At 43.9% G+C, this 15,440-nt stretch overlaps 1 protein-coding gene across 1 annotated transcript in view; it reads left to right on the forward strand.

Moving 5' to 3' along the window:
• Positions 1 to 15,440, forward strand: part of RYK (receptor like tyrosine kinase) — a 66,231-nt gene that overhangs the window by 37,902 nt on the left and 12,889 nt on the right. Inside the window, exon 10 of the mRNA XM_074153302.1 lies at positions 13,684 to 13,753. Coding sequence (XP_074009403.1) covers positions 13,684 to 13,753 — 70 coding nt within the window. The remainder of the gene's footprint in view (positions 1 to 13,683; positions 13,754 to 15,440) is intronic.

The following is a 15,440-nucleotide window of genomic DNA, read 5'->3' on the forward strand; positions in this document are numbered from 1 at the left end:
GAATTTGCTGTTGTCACTTTTCCTGCTCTTCTTACGCATCCTCGTGGGCATCCTTGGGTTCAGGCTGGCAGTGGCTCTTATAGCCACAAGATACTTCTATTATTTCTTCAGGAGTGCTTTTGAGGTGTTACACTTCCGTTCTCTAGCACTTTTCCTCCCTGTTGAGTCCAGAGAGGACTTCTGAAAAAGTGCTGCCCCGTTGGAGGGTGTTGGTAGCTACAGAGTAGATATAGAGTGTCCTCTAATTTTTTATTTTTTTTTTTTAAAAAAAAGTATGTTGCTTTCCAGCATTTTGGGGAACTTCTCCTGAATTCTGCCCTCTTCTGTTGCCCCTCCCTGCCAAACAGTTCTGACTGTCATTTTGCTTTTATTTGACCTGGTTTGCAAAAGACTTACCCCACAGCACGTGAGCCTGGTGCTCCTCTGTGTATGGCAAGGCTGTCTCGCTTGGGGCATCTTTCACCAGTGCTACCTTAATCCGGGATCCCCTTCGCTGTGTTATTTGGTGGTTCTCTGCCCTGATTCAGAGTCAACAAACCCTGTGGCTCTTCTGAGCCCCAAAATTGCTGTGAGCTTGGGCAGTTTGACATCCGTACAGCACTACTCAAGCAGGCTTACTTCCTATAGCATTGGATTAAATGACATTTGTGAGAACCCATCTTAATTTAGCTGCCTTCCATTGCAATTATCTAATTGCTTTACCAAAGTGGGGCTTCCAGTCCACTCTTAAAGCTGCATTTCTCCCTTGGGGTGGCTTGTGTGTCTGACACACTGTGCATCCTGATTTCTCTAGCCCTTCCCTTCGCAGGGAAAGGTTTTCTGGCTTCCCTGAACTGGAGTGTGGTCTCGAGGGAGTAATGGTATCCACATAATTGTTGTCTGTAGAGAACCTCTCAGTTTTTAAGAGGATCTATATGGCCAAATTTTATAATAGATTTTGCTGATAGTTCTCTGTGAAATAGTACTGGTTTGGGCAGCAGAACGTTGCTAGGAAAATAATGATAAACATCCCCATTTCTCCTTACGGCAGTTCATTTGCAGTGCTAATATTAAGCAGCTTCGTCTTCATCCCCTGGCTGCGATAGCTGTGTGTGCAGCTGGGTCGTGTAATAAGCTGGGAATTTGATCGCCTTGGAAGAGAAACAACCCGCAGAAGTTGTCTCTTAACCAGACCTTTTCCTTGATCTTGTTCTTTCTGTGACCACACACACACTGCTGTTTTGGCACAAACACAGGAGTGGGGCAGGACCACAAAAGCAAGATGGGTATGAGAGCTATTAAACTGACTTAAGTATCTCTGTTGCTGAAGGCAAAAAAGGAGCCTGAGGATCATAGAAGAGAAACAAGAGAAAAAGGCTTTGTCTATGTAGCCAATTTCCACTCCCCCTCCCCCAAGAATGGGCTACTCCAGAACTGTCTTGGTTTACCCAGTGGTGCACTCTGACAAAATAAAGTCCAGTGGTTCCCTGAATGACAGAAACTAATGGGAAGGGGGGTGTTCCCAATCCCCAGAAAAATATGAACTGAAATTGCTTCAGCAGGTGCTGTGAGGGAGAATAACCTTCTTGAGACGAAAAACCCCTCTTCTCAGCAGGATCAGAGCTTGAGAAACTTAAGACATTGCATTGGCTGTTTTAGGGTAGTTACTATGGCTTTAAATCTGGACTTGCTGATAGAAGAAACCCTTTGGAAGGAGAACACCTGGATATGGCAAATACGATGAGTACACTTGTGCCCAGACTAGGACTTCATATTAAAATCGTAATTGTTTGGGTTGGAAAAGACTTTTAAAGACCATTTAGCGCAACCCCCTGCCATGGGCAGGGACACCTCCCCCTAGACCAGATTGCTCAAAGCCCTGTCCAGTCTGGGCCAGTGTCTCACCACCCTCACTGTGGTGGGGGGGATGGAAATATTCTTCCTTATAGCCAGTCTAAATCTGCCCTCTTCCAGTTTAAAACTATTGCCCCTTGTCCTGTCACTACAGGCCATCATAAAAAAATATCTCCATCATTCTTATAAGCCCCCTTTAAGTAGAGAAAGGCCACAATAAGGTCTCCCTGGAGTGTTTTCTTCTCCAGGCTGACCAACCTCAACTCTCAGCCTCTCTTCATAGGAGAGGTGTTCCAGCCCTTGGATCATTGTCATGGCCTTTCTCTGGACCCACTCTAACAAATCCATGGTTTTTCTTGTGCTGGGGACTTCAGAGCTGGATGTAGTCTTCTGGGTGGGGTTTCATGAGAGTGGAGGGACAGAATCACCTTCCGGAATGCGGGAACTCTGTCTGGACGTGACCTTAGTTGGTGCAGTTGTCTGCTGTGTCACTGGATATAAGCCTTTGCCCCTGCCGAGTAACACCAGTGTCCTGGCATGTAAGTGGCTTTGTGTTGGGCATTACTATTGCAAGCTCCATTGATCACAGCAAGCTTGTGTTGGGCAGAGCGGTAAAAATAGTGGGTTATAGGCATTATCTGCTGGATGTGCCCAAGAAATCCCAACAAGTAGTGTGCGTGGGACCAGAAGGCTTCCTTGAGCCGTGGGCAGCTCATGTAGGTTGGCTTTTAGGAGAAGACCTCTGCTGTACTAGGAAAGGTGTCAAAGAAAGGTTATGGTGCCATTCAAGTAATGGTTTCTGAATAGTTCTCATTAAGAAAACCTGTGAAGAAAGGTCATACCATAGTTACAGCAGCAGATACGTATCATAATGGATCTCTTCTTTCTTGTGTTTCTTCTTCACATTAATGTATTTATAAGAACTGTACCCTTTCAGGATGGGTTACTTCCTAATAATGTGGCCAGAGGAGAATGTGCTGTCATTTTCTCCTTTCATACCCTGGAGAAGATGAATGTTGTGGCTGATGTGCTCATCAGCCAACAGTTAGACCTGTGAGTATTTTGTGCTCGAAGCAGAGCACGTTTGTAGCCTTGTCGGTTTGCCTTTTTCCTATATTTTTACCTTGCCCTGGGATTGATCCTTTTCTCCAAAGGATCAAAAAGCAGAGATAGTTAACTGGTTATGGCAGTAACTGCAGCAGCCCTTTCCACTTTCCTTCCCTGATGTTTTCTAGCCTTCTGGTAAGGCATTGAGCATTACAATAAACCAGAAAAGGCTCCTGGATTTCAGTTAGCACTCGATCTTTCTGAACTTGGTACTTGTTTTCTCTTCTGAAGTGATCTGCTGCTAAAGGAATTGGTAACACATTAGAACTGAGAAAGCCTGGACCTGCCTGCCTTTGTCCTGAGAAACTCTTTAAGTGAAAGAGGCCGTTCAGAGAGTGTGAGACTTACTTTCCAGGAATCTATTATATTCCCTGTTTTCTCAAGCTGGGATTGACCCATTAGGTCAGACTCTCAAAGGGCAAGTTTGATCCTAATAAAGCGATGTTGGTGCAGGAGGCGAAGAGATTGGAGTTTGCTTGTTGAGCATTGTTTGACTCGTTTCTCCTGTGCCACAGAATCTGTCTGGGGTCTTTCATCTGAACCGTTCATTAAGTCTTTGAAGTGCTTTTCAACTGATTCAGTGACTCCTTGTTCCGTAGCTTGTAAGTTGATATGGCTGAAAAGTTGGAGACGCTTCTCTTGAAATCTCAACGCCGCATCTTTTATAAAGATACAGTCTGAAGGCAGAATTCATCCCTGATTGCCAGAAGTTCACTCCAGGTCCCTTAGAAGAGGTTTTTCTATCACATAACTGTAATGCAGTTCAGAACAAAGTTGTAACATGCCCTGCATGTTCATGAAATACGTTAATTTATAATTTTTTTTTAATGCTGCATCATCTAATGCTTTAGAGTGCGTCTGGATGCCCGAGTCTTCCATTATGTGCAGTGCTCTGTGCCAAAGAGGAGAGCTTAAAAGAAAAATTGGGTTATCGGCTGCCAAAATTAGAGGTAGCTTTCTGGAAGCTCTAATAACTTTGGGAGTACAAAGATAGCAAGTCCTGGGCAAAAGGTCTCACTTGTTCATGCTTTCTGTAGACCTTTCATGCTGGCTATCCAGTTGTTCTTTTCTATTTGCAGTTTATAGTTTCACTGTATTATTTTGGTAGTCCTTGTCATAAAAGTTTTAGCTTCTTTCACATTTAGAACTTTCTGTGGGTAATTCGCCTTCATTCTTTCTTTAAGTGGACATTCATGAGGCTTAAGGATGTGTGTCTCCTGAGCAGTAAGAACAAGGATATATACTATATGAACCTGTACTATATTTGGGATATTGGAATCTGGGAATCAACACAACCTGAGTAAGTTTTTCATTAGAAAGATGAGAGACTTAGCTGGCATTTGGTTTCTTCATTGTGTTTCTTGCTCTGCAGTAGTTGTTTTTAGGCAGTTATAAAGCTTCCCTTTCCGATAGGAGGTTTCCAATCGTGCTTAGCTTCGGGAAGTGCCTGGGTTGGCGTGTTTCTCAAAGCTGGCATTGCATCTCCTGCCAATGACTGATAGATCTCTTCTGCCTTTATATGGTGTGAAATAGGCTTTCTTGTGAATCTTCTAGATCTTCTTACATCACAAGAGGAAGAAAACACATGGGTTTCACCTCTGATTTAAAGAACACATTGTTTAACGGTGCTTTTCCTGTGAAGGAGAAAATTCTTTGCAGAACAAATGGAATTGTATTATGCCAGGAACATACGCAGTGAGTTTGAGTTGTGCAGAGCCCTGACTCATTTAGCGCGCTCTGGCCAAGGTACATTTTTGTTAAAAACAACCGATCGTGGCGTTCAAGATAACCTGACAGCTTCCATTTCATTTTCTAACCACTTAAAATTTTTCTTACGTACAAAGGAGGAGTGTTTGAAAACAAACCACACATGAAAAACACTGAAAACAGTCATAGTGTAAGTGAAGATTAACTCTTAAGACTTCACCATTTTATGAACTTTAACAATACTTTGAGTTTTGTTCATCATAGGTCACTAAAGGACTCCCAGCACTCTTGGCTATCTCCAGCATTATACTTTTTAAAATTTGTATTTATTATTAATCTAAGGGGGGGCTGCTCAAGGTGCACCCCCGTGCACTGTATGGATTATGATGGAAGCCTTGGAGCAGAACCTTACCATGAATTTTGATGCAGTCTGCCACAGCATCCTCTTAGGTCAGCTTAGGAAATATGGGTTAGATGAACAGACAGTGAAGTGGATTGAAAACTGGCTGAAAGACAGAGCTCAGAGGGTCGTGATTAGGGGCACAGAGTCTGGTTGGAGGTTGGTGACAAGTCATGCTCCCCAGGGGTCAGTACTGGGTCCAGTCCTCTTCAATATATTCATCAATTACCTGGATGAAGGGATGGAATGTACCCTCAGCAAGTTCACTGACAATACAACACGAGGAGGGGTGGCTGACACACCAGAAGACTCTGCTGCCGTACAGCGAGACCTGGACAGGCTGGAGAGCTGGGCAGAGAGGAGCGAACCTGATGAAATTCAACAAAGGCAAGTGTAGCGTCCTGCACCTGGGGAGGAATAACCCCCTGTACCAGTACAGGTTGGGGGCTGACCTGCTGGAGAGCAGCTCTGCAGAGAGAGACCTGGGAGTCCTGGTGGACAACAGGATGACCATGAGCCGGCAATGTGCCCTTGTGGCCAAGAAGGCCAATGGCATCCTGGGGTGCATCAGGAAGAGTGTGACCAGCAGGTGGAGGGAGGTCATCCTCCCCCTCTGCTCTGCCCTGGGGAGGCCCCATCTGGAGCACTGTGTTCAGTTCTGGGTTCCCCAGTTCCAGAAGGAGAGGGAACTGCTGGAGAGGGTACAGCAGAGGGCTACAAAGATGCTGAGGGGACTAGAACATCTCTCTTAAGAAGAAAGGCTGAGGGACTTGGGTCTTTTTAGTCTGGAGAAGAGAAGACTGAGGGGGGATCTGATCAGCGCCCATAAATACTTAAAGGGTGGGTGTCAGGAGGATGGGGCCAGTCTTTTTTCAGTGGTGCCCAGGGACAGGACAAGAGGAAGAGGGCACAAACTTGAACATTGCAAGTTCCACCTCAACATGAGGAGGAACTTCTTTCCTTTGAGGGTGTCGGACCCCTGGAAGAGGCTGCCCAGAGAGGTGGTGGAGTCTCCTTCTCTGGAGACATTCAAACCCCACCTGGACACATTCCTGTGCAACCTGCGCTGGGTGGACCTGTTCTGGCAGGGGGTTGGACTAGATGATCTCCAGAGGTCCCTTCCAACCCCATAGCATTCTGTGAGTCTGTGAATTCATCTGCTACACCTCAGGGCTGCAGCTGCCTTCAGAGTATTTATAGTACACAAGGCTACAAGAAAAAAAAAAACCACAACAAAAACCAAAGCAGTAGACATACTTGGGTGACTTAAATGTGTATAATAAGCTTTGTGTTAACGTAGTTGACGTGTTTCTTGTTCACATTAGACGTAGTATAGCACAACCTGGTGCATACACAGTTGTTCCCACGGTACCGTTTTAAATGGCAATGAGTTTACTCTTCTGGGCAGTTCATTCTTAAAAGCACAGCCTTGTAAAAATCTTGATAAGTTTAAGTTCATGCCTTAAATGCCCAGTATTTAAGTTAATTACTAAAAGTATTTAATCTCCCCAAATCAGAGTACAGGATCTCGTTTCTGTAGAAGAAAGTTTATGACAAGAAAAAATTTAGGAAAGGAGTTGCTTCTAGTCCGAGCTAAGTTCTTAAGCATCTTCATAAAGGAAGATACTTGAATTTAAAGGATTAGGGAAAATTAGCAGATTTCTCAATATCAGCTTTAAAAATGCGCTACATTTGTCATTCAATCCTGGTTTATTAAGAACGTATCCCGGAGACCTAAAATAGTACAATAGACATTAATATGTGCAGTTATTCAGTATGTATTCAGCAGCAGCTCGTAGAGGTTGATATCCAAAGTACTGTACTTAAAGAATTGCTATTCCATACGCTTCTGCAGGAAAAAAAAAATTCATAATCTACAGTACACTTTTGTTTACATACAGATAAAATCACTGCTTTTATTTCCATTTTTTTTTAGCTGCTGCCCTTCCGCAGTTGAAAGACTTTGAAACATTAAATCAGTTACGTCTCTCTTCCCCAGCTTCACTTCACATTTACTTATGCTTTCAGCTTTCCTTTAAGTTAACTGGATTCCTGAGCAAAGAGCCTTTGACTTGTTGCTCTTTGAAGCTGCTCGTTGGGTTCAGGCACTGGGGTTACGTGGGGAAATAGCGCTGTCCCCAACTCCTGCTTCTCACTGCCCTTTGCTGTGGTTTGAAACTCCATGTGGGTTTGTAATGGAAGAGAACCAGAACAGCATTCCCCATTTTAGCAGAGTCACGTTGAGGCACGTCCAGGATATATTAAAATTAGGCTTGAATTTGAAAATACGAACTGCGTTGTTTTGGAAAACTAACTTTGCGTGGTTGTGGTGTGGAAACAAACATTTTGATATAAATAGCCTCCATATTAAGATAGGAGGAGAAATCCTGCTTGGTTGAAATCTTGACAAGAGTCAGCCGAGTGTGCTGTGTTGTAAACTCTTTACCTTGTCATGTGTGTATGTACGTCCTAACGTACGTTTAAATTCTGTAGGATGCATGGATCTCTCGCAAAGCAGATGGACATCATTGCATGCAGGTATAGCCGGTACCGGAGCACCTCCGGAGCTCTCCGCGCTTGGGCGTGCAATCGAGCTGCCCGAGAGGAGCGGGGGGGTTTTCCTGCACTTCTGTGATGGGCAGAAAGGTGTTGGGTGTGCTGTTGGCATCCGTGCTGACTTCTCACGGTCTAGCTAGTGGGGCCTCATGAAGTTTGAAAGCATAAATAATTTTGTGTATGTATTTTCCCATCTGTTACAAAAAAGCCTCATGACTACTTGCGTTCCTTGAGCAGTTCATCCTTCTGTTGGAGGAAAGTTCTGAAAATGTCTGCTGGCAGCATGGAAAATGTCATGTGCAACAGACGTGAAATCAGGACAGTCTTTGAGTGTTGAATTTCTTCCAAAAACCCAAAGGCTTGTGTAGAAGGGTTAAAGCAGTATTCGGGCATGTATTCTCTTTGAACTGGGATTGAATTCTGCCTTAGGAGAAATTTTAGATTATGAATTGCAGGGCAGAAGCAGCAGTAATTAAAAGGGATGTGTTAATACTAGGAGCGTTTCTTACCTGAAGCTGAGCATTTAGGGCAGTTCTAATTCTACACATGCAATTCCTGTGGCCACAGAGTCTGTGCCTCTTTTGCCTGCCTGGATGCTTTTCACCCTGCAATAACTTGAGCTTGTGGACTTTGTCACAGCGTATTTGGCAAAGCCCACAAGTCTGAAAGATAGTAAGGGCAGTGCAAGATTTGTGAAAATGGGTTGTATAAATGTTCTGATGGTGGGGAGTATTAGCTTGCAATATGAGACAGAAGGAAGTTCGCATGGGAACAAGACATTACAAATGGTCCAAAGGTGAGAAAAGCTTCGGGTAAAACATCTTTTTAAGTACTGCTGTCAGAAAACGTGTTTATCGGAAGCCTTAGACTTCCTAGCCATAGCGTTTGCCAAGCTGCCTCTGATAGGAGCACTGGAAGAAATTGCTGTGTGTTACTGCCTGTAGCAGGCTAATGAAAGGGCTCAGGAATGACTTGTTTTGATTTTGAAACCTTTGGTTATATTGCTTTTCAGGTTCTGCTTTGTCTTCTGTCTGAAGAAACAGATTTCAGTGACTGTGCTCCAATCTAAAGTCTTTAAGTTGTAATGCTGTGCTCTGCTATTTTGAGGTTCTAGGAGGTCTGACTTAAAATGTTATTCTTGAAAACCATCCAGCTAACCGGGTAAGCCACTGCAATATCCAGGTAATTGCTGCTTTTCATCTCTGATAGGTAATTTGAGGTGTGGAGCGACTCTCTTCTGACATACCACCACCTAGTGAAGGTAGAGCGTGATGCTCTGCGGTTGTTCTGGGTGCCCGGCCTCATAGTAGGCAAATTGCTGCGATGTTAATGTCATCCCAAAACTTGCCAGAGATGTTTTTTTGATGTGGCTGTCACAATGATTCATGCGACGGAGAAGTGATGGCAAACAAAAATTTTAAAATGCAGTTTTGCAGATGGCCTTTTTGAAGTTGGTAAAGAATCAAATAGGTGCTCCTTCTCCCCATGAACAAGGAAGGGCCTCAGCACATACCACACTTGCCAGAATTGTGTGGAGAGATTAGCCTATTATATAAAAATAGTAGTGCCAGGAGCCCCATTGTGCCTGGTTCTACACAAATAATGTAATGACATGAGATAAACTTGAAGCCCTATCAAAGCTTCTTGAAATCCTGGCTTGTTCTTGCTCTGTGCCTCAGGGTAGACTTTCACAGCCAGGGCCTTGGTGCAGAAAGGGTAAATCCAGTGCTTTAAAAGCATCGTCCTAGTTCTGGAATGCGTTTACATCTATCTCAAATAGCCTTGGTTTTAAGCACCTTCTGAAAGTTGGACCTTTCTTGTCCTAACTGAACATCTAGAATTGCTACTGGGTATTAAATCTTTCTCTTGACTCCCGTGACCCAAAGTATCTGCTGTTCAGTTCCCAGAATCCTAGAATGATACGGAGTTGGAAGGGACCTCTGGAGATCATCTAGTCCAACCCCCCTGCCAGAGCAGGTCCACCCAGAGCAGGTTGCACAGGAACATACCCAGGTGGGTTTTGAATGTCTCCAGAGAAGGAGACTCCACCACCTCCCTGGGCAGACTCACCAGTTCCTCAGCTGTTGGTGCATGGTAGCCTCGTGGAAATGGATGGTGCTCTTTCAGCGCAAAGAAGCACCGACCTGGCAACACCTCCCCATCGTCAGGCTCCAGCTGCATGAATTGTTGAGCACTGACGTATTCTTAATCACAAATAGTGTTTAATATCTCAGAGGGAAGTTTAGGGTTTTTTTGGGGCTTTGAAGAAGTTGTGCAACAAGCCCTTGTTGCCTTGCCCTGGAGTGTTTGCCTTAAATTTGAGGCTGTTTCCTGATGCACAAATTGAATGTATGGGGGACTATGGCCTCTTCTGTCCTGGCTTTAAGTTCCTGTTCTAATTTAAGAGGTTTCTGGCTCTGTGGGAGGCTTCCCTCCCATTCCCCCCTCTTTAGCTCCATGTGTGGCTGCGTGTTCGTATCAAATGACTTCACGGAGATCCGGTATAGAAAAAAAGAGCCGCAAAAGCCTGTGGGCATCCTTGTGTGTTTGACAAGATCATTCCCCAGGTCTCGTTTTGTGTGGCTACACAAACAGTCCTGCGAATAAAATGCCCCCACGTGTGTGTGCACTTACATGTAATGCTTAGAGATTTGACATATGATTTCAATACAGGATTATGCTTTGGCCCGGGCAGGAGAATGAAATCTGTAGGATTCACCTTAGTATGTGCTTGTAAAAACGTCTCACCAAGCTGGAATTGCTGGCCCACGGCTGTCGCCAGCTCTGCTCTGGGACCATGTATTTCTCATGTCAAAGCCAGAAATCTGTGGATTTTCTGGATGGTCAGACTCGCCAGGTCCTCTGCAATGAAATGGTTTATTACCAAAATCACCTTCTTGGTAATCTATGAAGACCTGTCTCTTGGATGCTCTAAAGTGTTTAGAATCTACTAAATGTGACTGAGAGTTTGTTTAAATGTACTTTTTGTTGTGTAACTAAAGAAAATGGCCATAAAAGGAAGTCTGGTTGCAGTGGGGACTGTTGCTGTAGCATTATTTTGGTATTTTTCTAACCCCTTTTTGACCAGAATAACTCAAAGAAGTGATGATTTATATTGTGTTTTGAATTATATCTAGTGGAAAACCACAATAATCAAATTGTGTGGTTGTTCTAAATTGGCACCAGTCTCAGTGAGAGGAGGATTAGCCTCGTACTGCTATTGTTTGTTCTGAGTGTGTTGAATGCATTGGTGTTGTGTAAGTTTTTTCCGTACAGAAAACAAGGAAATAATATTGATAAGAAAACACAATTTGGATGCTGGGACTGTTTCACTAGATAAGATTTAGATTTCCGTTATATACTTGAATGGGAGTCAATCGTCCTTTTGGGTGCTCAAGGTCCACAGTGTCGTGTCTGTGAGCTGAAAGAAAACAATGAAACCTTAAGAGTGACCTGCTGAAAACCACCCCGTGGGACGGAAAGGGAAAGGCATCAGCACAACAGCGTCCTCTCCGACAGCGGCAGCGTGAAGAGATGAAGAGGTGCATTGTCTGAACCAGATTAACTCGTTTTGCAGATTTTAAAGCCATTCTTAAATAATCTCTGGTTTAGAGCTTGGACTTATTGCGTGGTGGCTCTTATAATTAAAAGCAAACCGGTTAAGCAAGCACTGGGCCAAAGAGTGTATAAGGGAGTTAATCACCTTGAACTCACACCTAGTAATCTCTTTCCTCCCTTCGTCTTCGTCGGATGCTGGGTTGATGAGGTTGTGGTTTGTGAATTCTAGTAATGAATGCATTTAAACTGTGTCCTAGTAGCCTGCTGGCAGTTCCTCTCACTGCTTATAATACGCTTTTACACCTCTTTTTAATGCTTCTTGCCCTTTATAACAGTTGGATGATTCAGCCATTCATGCCTATATAACTTCATTTTAATGCAGTAGCTTGGGTTTTCTTCCATGTTTACAAGCCTTTTTGAAGTCTGTCTCCAACGTATCAGATTGATCACGTAGAAAACACTTGAGTGCTCTCGCTGCCCAGTAGGTAGGACCTTCTCTTTCTTATGCCTCTGTGTTGGAGTGCAAACTAGAGGCTTCAGCCAACCATTACTTAAATGTCTCCTGCACTGCAAGAACCTGTTTGTACCCTCCCTCCATATGTACTTGTTATCAAATACAAGGAAATGCACCTTTTTGATGCATTCCATAGTATACCGCCGCCGTAATTGTCACTGATCTAATGGCACCTCTGTGGCTGGACTTCTCTAGAGTGCTGGGGTTTGGGTTTTGGAAGTCTTGGTCCTTCCAGCCTGTACAAGGTCCAGGCAATGATGGTCCTCAGGGCTTTCCAAGCATGTTCAGGGTTCAGTTCCTCTGGCTGGGACCTGAATCTGCATTTATACCCTCTGTTTCCTGATCTCCTCCTCTTGTGGTGCCTGGGAAGGCATTGGGAAGGCATATCTTTTGGGAAGGCATGTCTTCCTTTCCATCTCTCCTGAGCTGAGGTGGTGAAGCTGCCTTTGAAATAGTTTGCCTTGGGATAGCATTCCTTTCCCTGGCTTAGGGCAACTTTCTCAGACCAGCTCGTGTTTTGTGGCTCACAGGTTCTTGTGTGGCACGATTTCTCCTTTGATGAGCCCTTCTCAGGCAGGAGCTGTGTGATGCCTGAAGCTGTCTCCACTTCCAGCAGGTCTGGAAAGCTAAATGCCAATTTGTGTGTTATAATTAGAGCCTACCTATTGGCTTGCCATTGCCATGAGGGGGGGAGGCCGTGCTCTCCCTCTGGGCTTTGTGCTTTCTTTCCCTACCTTGTGCTCATTCCTTGTGCTCGTTTGCACATCCACTTGTGTGCTCATCTGCTCTTAACTCAGTCAAAACTTGTGTTTTCTTTTGCGGGGTTGGAGTTCAATTAGGAAAGAGTGTCAGGGCTTGCACAGGGAGGAGGGTAAGGCTGTGAAAAAGGGAGAAGAGCAGAAGAGCTCTTTATTCCCTCTCTTCTTCTTCCTCCCAGGGTAGTAAAATCTTGGTTTGACTCATCTGTAATACGTAAATTCATCCTAATTCAGCAAGGAAAACTGATTGGCCTTTGTTGGGTCTTCTCCTGTGCCAGCTTGCTGCCCGGGCACACCAGTACTAGTTCTAGCATGAAGGAGGGACAGAAAATGCAGCCAGGTATGAGGAGGGTGGGATTGTGAGAGCTGATTTACATCGCATTAAGCTTCTCTGTTGCTTCTGGCCACCAGAGCAGGGGGGGGGAAAGCCAAACACAAAATATTTGTGGGGAAAGAGGTTACAGGCAACACTCCTGCTGCTGGCCAGTAGATGTTCTGGTTGCTGTGGGATACTGGGGTTATCACAGATGCTTGACTTGTAGCTGGCAGCAGTGGTTTGTGTGTGTTGTGGTTTTTTTTTTTTGTAAGGTGGAGAAGAGAACAGCAAACATTTCTGCAGTTACCAAGAGTCAAGTGTTTCAAGTAGAGAGCAAGTAAATAAGTAAATTTAGAAATAAATTGTCTCCATCGTGGAATCGTCTGGGTTGGAAGAGACCTTTTAGATCATTGAGTCCAACCATCGGCCTCACACTGATAAAAGCCACCGCTAACTCATGTCCCTCAGCACCACGGCTGCCCGGCTGTCAAATACCTCCAGGGATGGCAACTCCACCACTGCCCTGGGCAGCCTCTTCCAATGTGGAAGTAAATGTGGAAGCTTATACTGGTAATTCAGCAGCGAGCCCAGTGTCCACATGCTCCCCTCCTTCCAGCAGCCCCAGCGCAGGATGAGACCCGCGCTGCCAAGCACAGAGGGCTCCTGCCTGCCCAGGAGCTGTTGGGAAGTGGCAGGAGTTCGGGCTGTCAGCACCTGGAATGTGCTTTATTTCCTTTTTCTCCTTCACCCTGTTTGTTTAAGCAGAAATACATCCCGGATCTCGGCTTGCTCGTTTGGGTTTTTTAAACTCAATTTTTTAAAAAGCAGGCAAACAAGTCCTGCTTGCACTCGAGTGACCTCAACCGACTCGCAAATTAATATGTTGGTTTCTTTCCAAAGTTACATCTGGGCTTCCTTTATTTCTTTTCATTAGATCAAGCCTCAGAGGTCCAGGTGACAATGATGCTGACTGAAAGCTGTAAACTCAGAGGACTTCATCACAGGTAAGCAAGGCAGTGTTTATAAGCAAAACTATATCTGTGACAGCTAAAAATACTTGTGCTTAAAGCTTCCTAGGGGGAGAGGAAACAATTTTTTCAGAATTCCGCAACATTTTGTATGTTTGAAAGGGTTTTTTAAGCCGTAAAGAGCTGGAAGTAGTTTTGGGTCACTTCAAAATACAGAATTCTAGATATGCTGCTTCTTGCAGAGGGTGCTTATAAGCTTTTTTCTATCTGCACAAACAATAAAATAGTAGCAGCGTGTGGGGAAATGGGGAAAGTGGTGTTCCAAGCCTTGCGGTGGGATATAGGTGGATATTCCTTTTATATATTCTTAGCTATTACAGCAAAAGGTGCTGCAGGCATGTGTTGGGTTGCGCTGGTTCTTGCACGGGCTAGTTGTTAAATGTGGTGGGATCTTAGTGATGATGAGAGTAAGTATATATGTGGGTTGATTATCAGTTTAGCTAATTTACTAGTCTGTATTGTTAGGAATTTTCTACATGGCACGGAAGAAACCCTGTGATTAGGTACCCTCCCACATGGAGGCGAGGAAAAGCTTTTAGCACCCTTGCACACGTGTGGTCCTGGTATAGCTTCGTGACATCACTGACGGGATTAAATCCTTAAAAATTAATGGCATGCTTTTTGGGGTGATGGCTTCAGTTTTTTAATTGATGCCCCAAACAGCTTGAGTTAGTGGCAGTTTTGCAGCTTGGATTAAAGGCTGAAATTGGCCTTAAAGATCTTCATTACTGGCAAGGAGGCGGGTAAGAGGAAACCTGTACTCATTGGCAAGTCCCTAGATTGGTAATTTGGTTTTTTTACTGGTAATATGAAGGAAATGAGAATAGTTCAAGCGGAATTATTAGTTCTACAGTGGATTTAAAATCTGTTTTTCTAAGAATTATTATAATTAAGACCTCGCCTAAAATTCAGGATTATTTTATTAAGAGGAGTAGCAGGTTCTTGGGGAAACATACTTAAAACTGAAACAAAGTCAAACAATGGCCTCTCATCATTTAAAATCAGTTGATGCTGTAGGAAGATGTTTAAGCAGTGCAGCGTGGGGGTTATCCGAGCCATAAGGAGGGATAAAACATCTGGGATAAAACTCCTGACATAATTCTACATTTAGAGTGCAATTTTGTGTTTAGTTGATTCAAAACCAAAAGATTCTGCTCTGTCATTTTGAAGTGAATCAAACATGATGCTTTGACGTGTTTGGGTTTTTTTTTTTTTTTTTTAAACCACTGTGTAATGGAGCTATAATCATTCTAAATGCAACTATAGATACAAAATATAAGCTTCCAAGTTGAGGATATATCGCTGCTTAATCTAAACGATAAGCCTGTGTTCACAGAAACTTATCTCAGCCCTTTAGGACCAAGTGAAAAAAAAATGGAGGGTTCTTCCTAATGGGACAGTACTCAAATATCTCATTTTAAAAAAATAAAAAATGTTTAGGTGATCAGTTATTTGGAGACCTTGTGCCCTGCAATTCATAGAATCATAGAATTGTCTGGGTTGGAAGGGACCTTTAAGACCATCTAGTCCAACCATCAACCTAACTCTGATAAAACCCATCACTAAACCATGTCTCTAAGCACTATGTCAACCCATCTTTTAAATCCCTCCAGGGATGGTGCCTCCACCACTGCCCTGGTCAGCCCATTCCAAGGCTTAATAA

This window comes from Numenius arquata, chromosome 9, assembly GCF_964106895.1.
Source record: "Numenius arquata chromosome 9, bNumArq3.hap1.1, whole genome shotgun sequence".
Classification (NCBI taxonomy): Eukaryota; Metazoa; Chordata; class Aves; order Charadriiformes; family Scolopacidae; genus Numenius; species Numenius arquata.